Below are 16,774 nucleotides of genomic sequence, written 5' to 3' on the forward strand. Positions count from 1 at the left end.
AATTTCAACTGTAATTTATCAGCTAATGCTAACGGTAATTATTTATATGTATCGTTAATCAGTATTCTTATAGAAAAACATAAAAGAATTCATCAACAACACAATTTTACGCATTCTATTAAAAATATTTATTTTCTTACTTCCTTAAACTAATATTCTAAGGATATTACCGAGCGTTTCTCGTTATTTATTTAAAAAGAGTTAAATCTTGCATTTGATGCGTGAGTCTACGTACATGCCTTCAGTAAGATTATTTCTTCCAAAAGAATACATGTAAGAATAAAAAAAGTTATATAAATATTATTTTTAATTACATTCAATAATTTATCAATCATTTGTGATCAAAATAATACTATAAATAAAAAATATTTAGCCCATTCGTATATTGGATATATAGAATAAAAACTTCCATCTGACAATATTGACATTTTGAAAAAATTCGGTTAAACAAAGAAATGCTTTATTGAAATTAAGAGTAATTTCATTTTATTATATAAAAATGATTGATATATTCGAAAGTTTTAATTCCTAAAAAAAGTGCAATTATTATATCTCACCTTATAATTCAATTAGTTTGTTTTGGACGATAATTATTATAAAAGCTAATTTTTATACTAAATTATATAATTTCTCAAAAAAATTAAATTACAATGTTATTTATTTCATTTTGAAAATATAAATTTTATTTTATTTAAAAATAAACTTAAACTCAATTTTGATTCTCCTATCAATTTTGATCATTTCATTTTAAAATACAGACAATTAGTTTCACAATTTCAAAAAAACATTATTTATGATCCAATCTTCAATTCTGTATATATTTTTTTTTATTTATTTTGATATAATTAAATCCTAAACTTAACATATTCATTTAAGATAATATAAAAAAACAATTTAATTAATTAAAAGTTAAGAAATAAAATAAATAAATATAGACAAAATTGAGAATTAAATTAAAATTAATTTTTAAAAAAATAGAATGAGTTTATTTTAAAAGAAGAAGATCAAAATTACAAATCAAACAAACACTAAAGTTAAATTTAGAAAACAAGTATATGAGGTAACGGAAATAAACATTTTAAAACAAAAATAATTGTATTAATTAATTAATACATTATAGGATTATATGAGATGAGTTTATCTTATTTTTTAAAATGTTTCTTTAAATAAAATAAACAGTTTTTTTATTTTAAAACTAAGCTCTCTGAAACCAAACTCCCAATCAAATCCTTCAACACTGTTGGTGGATGATCAAATTTAAGAAAAAGCAACTCCGACTCAACTTAGCCAAACAAAAATTCGCACAGAAATTTCCTTCCCACAAAGAGTGCTTCATCTCAATCTTCCAGTCAAGAATGCTTTGATACCTGCTATATCGTTGCATACTTATGGGGAAAATCTTGAGGCTGTTGCACTAAAAATAGTGTATATTTTTATTGTGTAAATTATTAAAATATAATTTTAGTTAAAAAATGAATATTATTAACTAAATCAGTTATTTTTTAAAATATGCGTGAATTAGTTTAAAAAATTTATATTGAGGGACAATTTTCGCCATCTTATCATCTCAATTGTTTTTCTTTAATTAGTAGATTAAGACATTGACAATATTTTGGCCCTTCGGCTATTGCTTGTTCCGCACATGTTATAATCTATGTCCAATGGATTGGGCTACTAACTAAATCAATAAAAAATAAAAAATCTCCTCACTTTTGATTGCGGACCATAACATTTTTTACAAATACCTGCTAAGAGAAAGAACAACAACAAAATGAGACGCAATGGGTGAACCGGTGATGAAATGTCAAATAAATCTTTTGACAATATTTCTTTTTAACATTGATGTAGAATTAATTAAAATAATTCAAATATATAGCATGACATGTGATTAATTAAATAATTACATTAGAAAAAGAATTTATGATAAATTTGTTATTTTTTACAAAATTATCTTAATAATCATATTAACGACACTCCATGACCGTTAAACTCGTTGGTCTTTTATGTGTGTAATTGTAGTCCCCAACAGAGTGTAGCCCAGGAGAAGGAGTGTGACTCATGCAAGGCTTGTTAATTTACATCATATATTGCATATGCTGCGAACCATGTGGTGAAACAAGGATCACAAAGGCACAACCTAAGTAGCAGATCATAGGCTGTGTCATTAGTTCACCTATCTCATGATTTTATACGTACCCTCGTATTCCTATGTTGCTCTTGTATGCATTTGTTATATTATCACTTTTAGTTGCATCAGTAGTACAATTTCAGTTTTCTTGCTCAAAAGGAAAGTGCATCCAATAAAAACGAGGTCAGTGTACTATTTATGAGAGAGTCAGAGATAACGCAATATCAAATGAATCTATAAGTCAATGTGATCTATAAGTCCACAAGTATTATTATATAAATGAATAGTCCACCAAAATTACATTTCTACCCTCTTTGGTTGTGTCATTTTTTTGGTTTTTTGGTCTTTTCAAGGATAAACTTTGTTGCTAAAGATGGAGAACAAGAGACGCTTCCCTCACGTGTGGGATGTTTTGTACTTCTTTACTGTGGAGTAGTTAAATATAAAAGCAGTAAACTTCAAGCGCGATAACGGCAACTGCGGGAAAAGAAAAAGAAAAAAAAAACAAAGAAGTTACACAAAAAAAAAAACCCACCATATGATAATGTGATACATTTTCCAGTTCAAATCATTTTTCCTTATTAATAAATAAATTATAATATTTTTTTATATTAAAATTATGGAAACATATATTATCAGTGTTTTTATTTTGTTTTTTTTAATAAAAGCCACTTTTTATATTAAAATAAATAGGAAATTGTGTTTTTAAACAGAAGTAATTTAGATAAATATATTAAATTTAAACATATTGATCAATAAGAAGAAAAAAAATAATTAAACTATAGTATTATTTATTATTTATATACATTTTATTATTGAAAAGTCCAAAATATACATCCTATATTAATATTATTAATATATGATTCTTTTTGTACAGTAATATTTTTTTATATTAAAATTTTGGTAACATATTATCAGTGTTTTTATTTTTTTTAACAAAAAACAATTTTTATAAGAAGATAAAATTTACTTCTTAAAATAAATAGAATTTTTTAAAAAAAAAATAATTTAGAACAATACAAAAAATTAAAACAAATTGAATGATAATAAGAAGAAAAAAACAATTAAGTTATGATATTATTTATTATTTATATATATTTTATTGTCAAAAAGTCTAAAATGTATATTTTATATTGATAATATTAATATAAGATTGTTTTTTTACACCCTATCTTCTTTGCTTTTAGAATTTGTATATGACATCTCAACCTTATAGTCCATCTAAAGTATACTTTTGTCCTAATTTTTTTATATGTTTTGTAATTACTATATTTCAGTAATAAATTCTTTTTGCACAACAATATTTTTTATATTAAAATTATGGTAACATATATTATCATTAGTGTTTTTATTAACAAGTGACAGATAAATTAACAATAAACTATATTTATTGTAATTTTTACACCTTCAAGACTAAATTTTATATTTACATATCTTTCAGTTAATCAATCATCTATAACCTAATAATTATCTACAACTATCTTACTCTCCATTCTGAAACTCTTGTTCCATCCTACTCCTATTCCATTCAGATTATCTCCTTTGACATGAATCAATTTCAGATTTTGATAAGTACACCACCAATTATTACAAGCAACATTCCGTTCGCGCCTCGACTCCACTAACCCTAAACCCACAATGGCAATGGCCTATTGCATCTCCCAGCTCCCCAAACTCCCACTCCTCCCTTCTCTCCCTCATTCCCGTTCCTCTAAAACCCTCCCTTCACTAAACCACGCCGTTCCCCCCACCCTTCTCCGTGCATGTCCTCCTCCCACCACGCGCCTCAACCCCGCGCGCGTCCGATGCTCCGCCGTCGCCGTCGCCGAACCTCCTGCCCCCAAACTCGGCAAGCGGACCGACATAAAGAAGATCCTGATCCTCGGTGCGGGCCCCATCGTCATCGGCCAAGCGTGCGAGTTCGACTACTCCGGCACCCAAGCGTGCAAGGCCCTCCGTGAGGAAGGGTACGAGGTTGTCCTCATCAACTCCAACCCCGCCACCATCATGACTGATCCCGAAACCGCCGACCGCACCTATATCACCCCCATGACGCCGGACCTCGTGGAGCGCGTCCTCGAATCGGAGCGTCCCGACGCGCTCCTCCCCACCATGGGCGGCCAGACCGCCCTCAACCTCGCTGTCGCCCTCTCCGAGAGCGGCGCCCTCGAAAAATATGGCGTGGAACTCATCGGAGCAAAGCTCGACGCAATCAAGAAGGCTGAGGACAGGGAACTCTTCAAACAGGCCATGAAGAATATCGGGATTAAGACCCCTCCCTCCGGCATTGGCACCACTCTTGATGAGTGTCTCAGCATTGCCAATGATATCGGGGAATATCCGTTAATTGTGCGGCCGGCGTTCACGCTTGGGGGTACCGGCGGCGGAATTGCGTATAACAGAGAAGATTTGCTGGAAATTTGCAAGGCTGGGATTGCTGCTAGCTTGACTAATCAGGTTTTGATTGAGAAGTCTCTGTTGGGGTGGAAGGAGTATGAGCTTGAGGTTATGAGGGACTTGGCTGACAATGTTGTTATCATTTGCTCTATTGAGAATATTGATCCTATGGGGGTGCATACCGGGGATTCGATTACTGTTGCACCGGCGCAGACTCTGACGGATAAGGAGTACCAGAGGCTGAGGGATTATTCGATTGCTATAATTAGAGAGATTGGTGTGGAGTGTGGAGGGTCTAATGTGCAGTTTGCGGTTAATCCCGATAATGGTGAGGTCATGGTCATCGAGATGAACCCCAGAGTTTCCAGGTCTTCGGCTCTGGCGTCGAAGGCTACTGGGTTTCCCATTGCAAAGATGGCGGCAAAGTTGTCTGTGGGGTATTCTTTGGATCAGATACCAAACGATATAACGAAGAAGACACCGGCTAGTTTTGAGCCCTCAATTGATTATGTGGTTACTAAGGTAAGGAGCTTAGTTGTTGCTGATATTGCCATCATATACCAATGTGACTTGGTAGGATGTTTTTACTTTTAAATTGTAAATTTTGTATAGGTAATAAGTCACTATTTATGTAATTCCAAGTTATTGAGTTTATAATCTGATGAACTAACTAAACTAACATTGCTGATTTTTGTTATGAATCAAATTATGTGAAATCTGTCACAATGCTACTTTTTGTCAGCAAAATATTGGATTTACTTTTCTCATGTGCTTTTGTGGTGCAGATTCCACGGTTTGCTTTTGAGAAGTTTCCTGGTTCTAAGCCAATATTGACGACACAGATGAAATCAGTTGGTGAGGCGATGGCTGTAGGGCGAACCTTCCAAGAGTCATTTCAAAAAGCAGTACGCTCTCTAGAGTATGGATACCCTGGATGGGGGTGTTCACAAGTGAAGGAGTTGAACTATGACTTGGAGCAATTGAAGTATAGCCTCCGAGTTCCTAACCCGGAGCGCATTCATGCCATCTATGCTGCAATGAAAAGAGGGATGCAGATTGATGAAATCTTTGAGCTGAGTTACATTGACAAATGGTTTCTCACGCAGCTAAAGGAGCTGGTTGATGTGGAAAGTTTCTTGCTGTCTCACAATTTGTCTGATTTGACAAATATTGATTTCTATGAGGTGAAGAGAAGAGGGTTCAGTGATAAACAGATAGCATTTGCAACTAAATCCACTGAGAAAGAAGTTCGCAATAGGCGGTTGTCTCTAGGTGTCACTCCAGCATATAAGCGAGTAGATACCTGTGCAGCGGAATTTGAAGCTAATACGCCTTATATGTATTCTTCTTATGATTTTGAGTGTGAATCGGCTCCCACTACTAGAAAGAAGGTCTTGATTTTGGGTGGAGGACCAAATAGAATTGGTCAAGGGATTGAGTTTGACTACTGTTGTTGTCATGCATCCTTTGCTCTTCAGGTTTGTTTTGTTCTCTTTTGTATTAATTAGACTAGATTTTAGGTTTTAACTGGGGTGCAAACGGTGCTGATGCTGCATGATATTGTCCAATTCTGATATTAAGCATTAATGAAGTGTTAAGTTTAAATTTTGTGTCCCCTGTCTATCATCATTTTTTAAGTGATTAAATTGTCCCTGCATGATATCTTACCAATTCTGATATTAAGCATTAATAGGCACTGATTCTGACTTACCTTAAGATTTGACCTGCTAGATGGTTATGTTGAGTTTTGTGCAGTTGCTATTCTTACTATATGTAACCCTTGTCTATTGCATTTGCAGGATGCAGGATATGAGACAATCATGGTGAACTCAAACCCCGAGACAGTTTCCACAGATTATGACACTAGTGACCGTCTATACTTTGAACCCTTGACCGTTGAAGATGTTTTGAACATTATTGATTTGGAAAGGCCTGATGGTATCATTGTACAATTTGGTGGTCAAACACCATTGAAGTTATCTCTCCCCTTACAACAATACCTAGATGAACACAAGCCAGCATGTGCTAGTGGGGTTGGTCATGTACGCATTTGGGGAACATCTCCTGATTCCATAGATATTGCTGAGGACCGAGAGAGGTTCAACGTGATGCTTCATGAACTAAAGATTGAACACCCAAAAGGAGGAATTGCTAGGAGTGAAACTGATGCACTTGCCATTGCAGCAGATATTGGATACCCAGTTGTTGTTCGTCCTTCTTATGTTTTGGGTGGTCGAGCAATGGAGATTGTATATAGCGATAATAAACTGGTGACTTACCTTGAAAATGCTGTTGAGGTGGATCCAGAACGCCCTGTATTAATTGACAAGTATTTATCTGATGCCTGTGAGATTGATGTTGATGCACTGGCTGACTCACAAGGTAATGTAGTCATTGGTGGGATAATGGAGCACATTGAACAGGCTGGGATACATTCTGGTGACTCTGCCTGCTCTATTCCCACCAGAACTGTTCCTGCTTCTTGCTTGGAGACAATCAGGTCGTGGACAGTAAACTTGGCTAAACAATTGAATGTTTGTGGGCTCATGAATTGTCAGTATGCAATAACTCCATCAGGGGATGTATTTTTGCTAGAGGCCAACCCTCGAGCTTCTCGTACAGTTCCATTTGTATCAAAAGCAATTGGCCATCCCTTGGCTAAATATGCTTCCCTTGTCATGTCTGGAAAGACCCTCTATGATTTACAGTTTACAAAAGAAGTTATCCCTAAATATGTGTCAGTCAAGGAAGCTGTTCTTCCTTTTTCAAAGTTCCCAGGCTGTGACGTGTTTTTAAGTCCTGAGATGCGAAGTACTGGTGAGGTCATGGGTATTGACCCTTCTTATAATATTGCATTTGCTAAGGCACAAATTGCTGCTGGCCAGAAGTTACCACTTTCTGGTACCGTGTTCCTTAGTTTGAATGACTTAACAAAGCCACATCTTGAGAAGATAGCAAAGGCTTTTGTTGAGAATGGTTTCAAGATTGCTGCTACCAGTGGAACAGCTCATGTTCTTAACTTAGCTAAAATTCCAGCGGAGCGAGTGCTGAAGTTGCATGAAGGGAGGCCTCATGCTGGTGACATGATTGCCAATGGGGACATTCAGCTGATGGTGGTAACCAGTTCAGATGATGCACTTGATCGGATAGATGGTCTGGCCCTGAGAAGGATGGCTTTGGATTACAAGGTTCCTATCGTGACAACAGTTAATGGAGCTCTGGCAACTGCTGAAGCTATAAACAGCTTGAAGGCCAACTCTATCAAAATGATCGCACTTCAGGACTTCATTGATGGTGAATTTAATGAGTGAGAAAGTTTTTTGCAGACAACCACTTTCTTTCTGAATTGGTTAAGGCGATACACACCAGTAAGCACCTGTGTTTTCTGTGTATTTGGTACTACTAATTTATGCTCTTTCAAGTCTTTTTTGCCTACAAAACCCCCATTCTTTCATCTTTTTATTTGAGATATATTATTAGATGGTATTTGGGATGTGCCGCATATTTTGAATCATTTTGGATTGCTCTCCTTCACTAGGCTTATATCCGTTTTGTTAACATCTTTGGTTTTGTATATTGACTGTGCTTAAACTTGGGCTATTGCAGCTTACCGTGAGATTGTACAAGTTGCTAGATTTGGGAGTGGCAGATGAATTGCTATGGGATGCTTTCATTTGTAAAGTTTCCAGATGAGATATGTAAAGGTCATGTAGTCTGTGTCCTGACTCCTGATATATAGCATTTGTGTTTTTGTGTAAACGGTTTTGTAGTATTTGGATATCTACTGCTTAATAATTAAACTCATTTTTAAAATCTTACAACATGCACTTGCAGCTGCTGCTGCTTAGCCATTCCATTTATATGCCTTACACTTTCATCAACCTTTATTAATATGATAGAAATAGAATGATACTACAACCATTATTATCCAGCTATCAATGATGCTTCAACTTCAAAATTAAACGATCATAAAAATAAAATAGCATCATGCCGTCGAAATATAATGTGTTTTTTTTTTCCTTTTCCGGGGGATGGGTTTGTAAATGATTTTAATTTTTGTCCTCTCATAAAGCTGTTAAAAAAATTAGTCAAAAAAATAATAATTCAACACGCTGGTTTACATGTATCACACTGTGAGAGGACTAAATATATTCTATACAATCATATATACTCATGTTAAGCTACTGCAACCATTTTAAACTTCTAGTCATTTTTCCATAATTTTATAAAATTATCTTGAGCTGAAATTTTAATTTTTAGCCCTATAAGTAAGTAGACAAGAATAAGTATAAATGCAAAATAATTCCATAAATCCTTGATATTAAAATAAATTATTTTCAATTTAGAAAATACTGTAAAGAAAAAAAAACTGAATTTATACAATCATATATATTTAAATGATGTTAGTTTGTTTTTTTGTAAGATTTTTAACCCATTAAAGCTTAAAACCTCCCGTGTTCGTTCAGCTAATTCCTGAAATTGAAGAATACATTGTTTCTGGACGAATACTAACTGGGTTATTGGACTTCAAATTGAAGAACCTTCGAACGTTCGTTAAACTTCAGCAAGTTTGTTTTCTTTTGTCAAGACTGGGTGGAACTCTAATAGATATAGATAAGGGGGCCATAAGGGATAAATGAAAAAAAGTCAATATTTTGAATATTATAAATTCTAGATTTAATAGAATTTTTTTTTCTCTTTATAGTATTTTTATACTGTTGGTTCTCACTTCTCATGTAGCCGAGCCTTCCAAACTCAATTGAATTTAATGTGTTCATTTGAAAAACGAGGGGAGAAATTGACACCTGAAAAGTGAAAACGTGTTCAAGGGCCAGGAAAGTTAATTAATCGTATAGGAAAAATTGAGCTTATGAGCTAAGCTAATATAAGTGGCTTCCACAAGCAATTTGTCAGCTTCTCAGTCATTAGAAATATTAGCGGTCTAAGTGCGCAATTTGTAGGAATTTGGAGCAGCTAGTCCTTATAGCTTTAATCGTATGGGCCCAAGCTAATGCTTCTAGAACTAGAACACTAAGAATTGCTGGAGGCATAAGCTTTAAAATTGTTTGATTTACCGAAGAATTAATTTCTTGAACATCATACGTATTTGAATATGATTTTTTTAAAAGGAATTTGAATATGAAATTAATAATTAAAATAATTTACACTCACATTTCAACTATGAGAGTTTAAAATTAATTGTATTAAAGTAAATTTCTACCTAATTTTGAAATAAATGTCTCTAACTCTAACTAACCAGTGTAACAACATCATTTCACATTATGTTGGAAAGGATATCACGTGAGAGATTGATGCTTGAGAGTGAAGTAACAATCAGACTGAAAATCTCATACTTGCTAGAAATAAATAAGTTATACATAACATATAAATAAAAAGGACTCATACACTTCACCTTGCTTGGGACATTAGCTGATTTTTATTTGTATTTATTTCAATAATAGATTTTAATTTCTTCATCATCTTTTTGGCCACAAACTAAGAGCTGCCAGAAAAGATTCAAACTGCTAATTTAACAGAGAAAGAGAGGGATGAGAGGATGAATGATAATAAATGCAGTCATAAATTTCCAAGAACGAATGCTATAATCAGTAGAGCAACTGATGATGTTTGATTTCTATGGAGCACTATATATATTCCCTGCAGGGCAGGATAAGTGATAATGACGAATGCCGGCTAACGGGCTAAGTACCCCTCCTTTCATCAAGAATTGAGAATTTCAAGCAGTTTGAAATTTTCCGCTTAATTCTTAACACACAATTTAATTAATTAAAAAGTCTTAAAAATGAATTTATATCTATCTGAATAATTTCTGCCTTTCTTTGCATGAATGGAGAATTAATCCCTGAGAATACTTGAAGGGATTACAGGCTAGTAACTGTAAGAATATAGTAGAGATACTACATGTGTAAATCTAAACATGTGATGAGGTAATAGCAGCAGCTGAATTCTGTTTTTTTGACAGGCTAAAGTTGCTTAGGCATTCCTATGATAATTAAAGCCTTCAGAGGAAAAAAAAAAGAGAAGTATAAATATAATATGTAATTTGATTTGATAGAAAACAAGAGATAAAAAAATAAAAATGTTAAATATTACTCTTTTGATGTTCTGTAATCTCATTTAATATATCCTTTTTGGGTTATAAAATAAAAACAAGTCAAACTCGTCAACTACTTATTCAAATACAGTATATTAATAAGGAATCGGATAGAGTTACCATTTTCATGATTGAGCATTACATCATATTGCAACCAAATACCGAATTATATAAAATAATATTTCGTGCATTCATGGGTTGGACACTAGTAATTTACAAGAGCCCTATAATTTTATAATTATTTTTTTAGTAGTTGATAGGTGGATCAAAGGATGACTCAAGTTCAAGTAAGATATTAGTCTATCGTATTTGGGCGCATGATTATTAAACTCTCGAGTTAACTCGCTAATTCTTACGAGTTTATGATTTCACTTATCTATGTGAGTTAACTCTTGAGTAAACTTTTTTTAGTAGATTTCAGATAACCTTTAAGCAAACTCGATAAATTCTCGAGTTTATCACTGAGTTAACGAGTTAGCAAGTTAAAAAAAATTAGACCAAAATATAAGTCATTTTGAGTTATTTTTTGCGTGTTATTCTTAAATACAAAAATTCTCAGTTCTAATAATATCAAACTCTTGTTCTCTGGTAACATCAAATCCTCAATCAAAATGATCTATCACTATTATGATGCATTACTAGACTTAGTTATTTAAGTATTGTAAAATTTATGATTTACTATTTTATTTTATTATATTGTTAAATTTTTTAATTATTATATTATTCATAGATATTTTGTTATTATTTTTATATAAAATGGACTCTTACGAATCTACGAGTTGAGTTCATGAAACTTTCACAAATTTATGTAAACTCTCGAATTTGATAACATGCAAGTTTAATTACATTAAAACACAAGTTTAATTACATTAAAACATTATACAATCCTTAATGATTAGACAAAGTATACCGAACCACTTACAGATATAGAATAGAACTTAATATCCGAAAAAGCACAGGCTATAGTGGACTTGAACTAAAGTGAAGTTGGCTAATGTTTTTCTTTTATCAAGGTCCACACGCTCCATAAGACCGGGCTAGCAAGAGCGAATGGGAAAGAAATTTTTTACAAATTACAAAAGTCTACTACTTCCACCGCAAAGTTGAAAGCTCAACTTAATTTTTTTCCCGAACGCGTGGAAAAGTTGATCACTTGGAGATAAGTTAGAAATACCATCCTAAAAATATTAGTAATTAGAACTAATTTTCAGTATTTTATAATGTATGGTATTGGTCCCACCAGCAGCAATTAAAATTTAAAAAACTAGATTCATCATAAATGACCTTTTTCAACTAATTAAAGCTAAAATAGTGTGATTAGATGTCTGAAATAAAGTTGCTTTTCAAAAATTAAAGTTCAGTGGATAATTTAGGACTGGATAAGACATTTCCACCCTACGTCATTTCATTTTAAAAATGATTAATTACTTATTTAATCTAGTATTTTCTTTAAATTTGATTGTGTTAGACTATTGGTTTATATCATTAAACGAAAAATACAACCATTTTCTTGAACATATTGTCAAGCTTATAATATGAAATGGGTGACTAAATTACCGTTCGAAGCAAATTTAAGCCCCATAGTATGTGTTTTGTGGGAATAGTGCACATTAAAATTATAATATTTTCAGGAAAGTATTTTACAAAGAAGAGAAGGGTTACCAAACCTTATAATTAAGAGTCTTTTATTGTGTGACTTTTTTTATAGATAGTACGGAAGAAATTAGGGTACCTCTCTCCTCCTTTTGCCACTTTTTTTCTCCCTAACTTGGCTTTCTCATGATATCCTATTAAATTAGCTCTTTTTTTTTTCCTTTTCAAATTAGCTCTTAATTTTGTCTCTCTTTTTTTTCTCACTCTTCAAGTTTATTCCTTTTTTTTTTTGTAAATCTATTTTTTCCATCTCTTATAATCATCATCATCATCTAAATATTATATATATATACTTAAAACTTAATGATGGATATTAATCTAACAAGTCCATTAGAAATTCTATAACAATAGGCATCAACCGGATAATATTCAATGATTTGAAAAGTTGCAAGTTAATGGAAAAAGACTTCGATTATAACAAGTTTATCTTTTCCTGTGTGTTCAACGAGCTCCACCAACTTTGCCCCACCTATTATTAGATCTGGCACGAACATGCAGATCACACAGACATGCATACATATAATTTTCTGCAAAAGAGACACTTAATTAGTTATATTGCAATTCTTTGTGAATAGATTATAAATATATTATGCATGGTCATTAGGTGTTAGTTAAGGATATGTAGATAACATGGTCTCATTGGTGGCAGCAACCCCAATAACTCACTCGAAACAAACCGTTTTTCCCAACAGTTAACGTCCAAAAACCTTGGCAACTTGGCCCCAGCACAAGGCAACAAGATGTTCCGCGTAGACCATGCTTACACAATAATGCGATACATTTATATGGGAACGCAATTCGTATTTCTTACATCATTATTACGTACCAAACTTAAAGTGCATTTAGTATTCGGTATGCAAAATTAAAAATAGTAATTTGGTAACTATGGTGTGGACCATTTTAATGTTGTCCTGATTTGCATTAACCAGAAGTTCAGAATACTGTAGAAGTCTAGAACTTAAAAAGACTGCACCCGTAAGTAGTACTCACCCACACATGCGAGTGCGCACACACTTGACAGAATGTGATTACACCATTTCTGTTTCGTCATTCAATGCGTCAATGAAAGTAACTAGGTAAAATGTTAAGTTCTATTCAATCGTTTCTATTTTTTTATTAAAAAATATTAATAGTTAGTTTATTAGTTTTTATTAACAAGTTATTAGTTAGTATATTAGATTAAACTTATATTTTTTTTTTCTTTTTTAACCACTCAATCAATCTTATTTTCTTTCAATCATTTATTTCAATTTGTCTCATTAAAAATTTATTACCTGACCAGTAAACCAATTATTTGTGTGAATGAGAGAATATTTTTACTTTTCTTTATCCCTCTATGGTGCTATACCTACATTGAGTTGAATATTAAATCAAGAGTAGTGCTAATTAATACAAATATTGCTATCACAAATTGATATAAATTTAAAAACAACCAATCAAAGAAATTGTATTACCATGCATTCAGGGTAAAGAGTGAATAAAAACTATCAACAATAAATTTTAGAATCTTTAGAATTTATGCAGATTTGTATGATCATTTTTCGTACTAATTATCGTTATTCTTAAATCAAACACAAACAAATTAATACGACTTTAAGGATAATGAAAATTAGACAAAGTTTGTGTTTGATTAAGGCATTAATAGTTACAAAACAAATTACTACAATAAGAATAATAATAATTTTTCATATTAGTTATTGTAAAATAAATAGGGTAAATCTAACATTAAGGCATTAGAAAGAGATGTGTAATTAATGCCTTAATGTTTCATCTGTCCTATTTGTTTTGTAAGTATTAATAAGCAATTAGTGTGTGCTTAAGCATTTTAATTGGAGCATGACTTTTTTGGGTTGGAATAAGAAGTAGTACTAGTACTATGACTAGGGTACAAAAAAGCTAGAGGGTGAATAGGACATGTTCTCACCTGTTTCTTTTTCTTTTACTCACTAGGAAAAGCCACTTTACTAGGCCTAGGCAGTTAGGCATGCCATAATGTTTTTTCCTTGGAAAATATATACTTAAATTGCATCCATATAGAAGGGTCTAACTTGCAGTGATTATTATCATTAGTAATTAAAGTTAAAAAAAAAAAGAAGGAAGGAAGGAAGGAACAAGCAGAATATAGAAAACGGTTTTGTCAAAGTTGGGAAGAGTTTTCATACAATAAGCCAAAAGAAGCATCATAATCACAACACCTAATGGTAAAAGAAGACAGCGCGCAGCCAGTTATTAACGAATTTCATACCCTCTTGCTATCTCATCTTTTCATTATAAAACCCCTAGTTTTGGCTTCCAAACAACCCCACACTCACCTCACTCCTTCTTCGTCCCTCTTTTAATTTGTGTCCCAAAACTACACAAATTAGAAGCCAAACACAAAACAACAAAGTAATATTAAGGAGAGTGACACAAACACCACATTTTCTCACTCCTCTAATACCCTTTCTTCCCCTCCCCAAGTTCAAGTTGTCATGAGCCCTTGTGCTGCTTGCAAGATTCTGAGGCGAAGATGTGCTGAGAAATGTGTCTTGGCACCTTATTTCCCTCTCACTGAACCTTCCAAGTTTACCACTGCACACCGAGTCTTCGGTGCCAGCAACATCATCAAGTTCTTGCAGGTAGCTAGCTAGTTACAGTACCTATGGTGGCCTACAAAACTTATTTCACTTTCATGTTTTCTCAACTCAATTTTTTAAGACTAATTACCTATCTTGGCAATTAGAGAGACCAAATTATGCACATTTTCATGACATATGTGACATGATATATTTTAATGACATCATGATTTCTGCATAATGTTATCAAACACTCTGCATCACATTCTTTATATTCTAACTTAAAAAAATTTTCCACGTGATTTTTCCTTTTTGAGTCAATGATGATTTCAGACACAATTACACAAACAGTGATGTGGTAACAAACGATACATCATTGAGTGGTAAAAATAACTGTTCCACCCGTCAGAAGACCTCACCAACATCCTTCTATATGCATATTGTTGAGAAATAGATGATAAGACTAGTCTCCAATGTATGGAGTACCTAATTTTACACGATTCCGTGAAACTTCAACAGAGACAACAAAATGTACAGGAACTAGAGAATAACTCTAATAGCATATACTTATTTTATTTTCATTGGTGGAAATTTTTTACCTTTGACTTATTACTCAGCCTTTGATCCATATAAATTGTATGTTAAAAGAAATAATTGCATATTTCGAACATGATATAATTTATTTTAGACCTGTCAGTTATATATTTTACATCCTTAAATATTTTCGCCCAATTTTTATTTTCACAAATGCACTAACAATAGTACGGTACGAAGTCCCTCTATTTATTTGGTGGATTGAATCGGCCCCACTCTTTCCCAGCAGGACCAATGCAGTCTGCAGTGTCATACTCTTGGTCATAGCATATTAATGCTTCAATTAAATGCATTTTCAACGACCTAATTTTAACGAAACCTAGTGGTGGACCTCCTTAATTCTAACATGAAATCGATTAATATTATTAGACAACACAGTTGACGCATACAAATATTTCGTAAGCAAATAATTTTATAAAAATTAATTTTCATGATCAAGTTATCAAATTAATTGTTTTACTCTATGTGATTTTGTTTTTTTTTGGTACAATGAGATACTCTTTGCGAATTTGCTTCTTCTTTACATATTTTATATATCCTCTTATGGGTTTTTACTATGACCAATGAAAATACATTAAAATATTAAAGTACTTAATTAATGATATTATTTTTTTGCTTCATTTTCCAGGAACTTCCAGAGTCTCAAAGAGCTGATGCAGTGGCCAGCATGGTTTATGAGGCTGGTGCAAGAATAAGAGACCCAGTATATGGATGTGCAGGTGCAATTTGCCAGCTTCAAAAGCAAGTCAATGAACTTCAAGCACAGTTAGCAAAGGCACAAGCTGAGGTTGTAAACATGCAACTCCAACAAGCCAATCTGGTGGCTCTAATTTGCATGGAAATGGCACAAACACAAACTCCACAGGAATATTCACCACAACAATCTGTGGACAACTTCATTTCAAGCACTTCCCACAGCAGTGGCTATCAAAACAATCTCAATTTCTTTGAGGAGAACACCAATAACCTAAACTCTTTGTGGGAGCCTCTTTGGACATGATGGAGAACCAGAATTATACAAGGCAATTCATAAGTACTGTTCCCATGACATTCTCCTAAGGAGAAGTTGAAGGATTAATCATCAATTGTAGAACTAATAATAAATTATAAAAGTAACTTTGGTAGCTAGAACTCATGATGTAGTTAATTAAGTTAACTCCCTCTCCATGAGGAAGATTTTGGAGAAAATAATGTTATTCTGGATCATTTAAATGTTAGACGGTCTTTTGAAGCATATCGTTGCAATATTGAAGAAACCAGGGGAAATGTTATGTTTTCGTGTGTTTGTAAGAACTGATATTTTCAATCTAAAACACCTTTTTGGTCACCTAC

General features: G+C 33.0%; 2 protein-coding genes across 2 annotated transcripts; both read left to right on the top strand.

Annotated features, from left to right (window-relative positions):
• Positions 1-3,615: 3,615 nt before the first annotated feature.
• Positions 3,616-8,338, top strand: LOC100797877 (carbamoyl-phosphate synthase large chain, chloroplastic). The gene is made up of 4 exons (XM_006597252.4): positions 3,616-5,047; positions 5,311-6,003; positions 6,325-7,893; positions 8,132-8,338. Exons 1-3 carry the CDS (start codon positions 3,767-3,769, stop codon positions 7,834-7,836), a joined length of 3,486 nt encoding a protein of 1,161 aa, XP_006597315.1. The 5' UTR covers positions 3,616-3,766; the 3' UTR covers positions 7,837-7,893; positions 8,132-8,338.
• A 6,260-nt stretch (positions 8,339-14,598) lies between these two features.
• On the top strand, positions 14,599-16,774 carry LOC100798401 (LOB domain-containing protein 11). The gene is made up of 2 exons (XM_006597253.4): positions 14,599-14,911; positions 16,071-16,774. The coding sequence occupies exons 1-2, from the start codon at positions 14,765-14,767 to the stop codon at positions 16,440-16,442; spliced, it is 519 nt and encodes a 172-aa protein (XP_006597316.1). The 5' UTR covers positions 14,599-14,764; the 3' UTR covers positions 16,443-16,774.

The sequence above is a fragment of the Glycine max genome, chromosome 15 (assembly GCF_000004515.6).
Source record: "Glycine max cultivar Williams 82 chromosome 15, Glycine_max_v4.0, whole genome shotgun sequence".
Lineage (NCBI taxonomy): Eukaryota > Viridiplantae > Streptophyta > Magnoliopsida > Fabales > Fabaceae > Glycine > Glycine max.

Bases quoted from the DNA above. Each gene is read 5' to 3' on its own strand.
- LOC100798401 (XM_006597253.4), top strand. From the start codon at position 14,765: ATGAGCCCTTGTGCTGCTTGCAAGATTCTGAGGCGAAGATGTGCTGAG. The intron at 14,912-16,070 runs GTAGCTAGCTAG...TTCATTTTCCAG, and splicing joins ACATCATCAAGTTCTTGCAG to GAACTTCCAGAGTCTCAAAG.
- LOC100797877 (XM_006597252.4), top strand. From the start codon at position 3,767: ATGGCAATGGCCTATTGCATCTCCCAGCTCCCCAAACTCCCACTCCTC. The intron at 5,048-5,310 runs GTAAGGAGCTTA...TTTGTGGTGCAG, and splicing joins TTGATTATGTGGTTACTAAG to ATTCCACGGTTTGCTTTTGA. The intron at 6,004-6,324 runs GTTTGTTTTGTT...TTGCATTTGCAG, and splicing joins ATGCATCCTTTGCTCTTCAG to GATGCAGGATATGAGACAAT.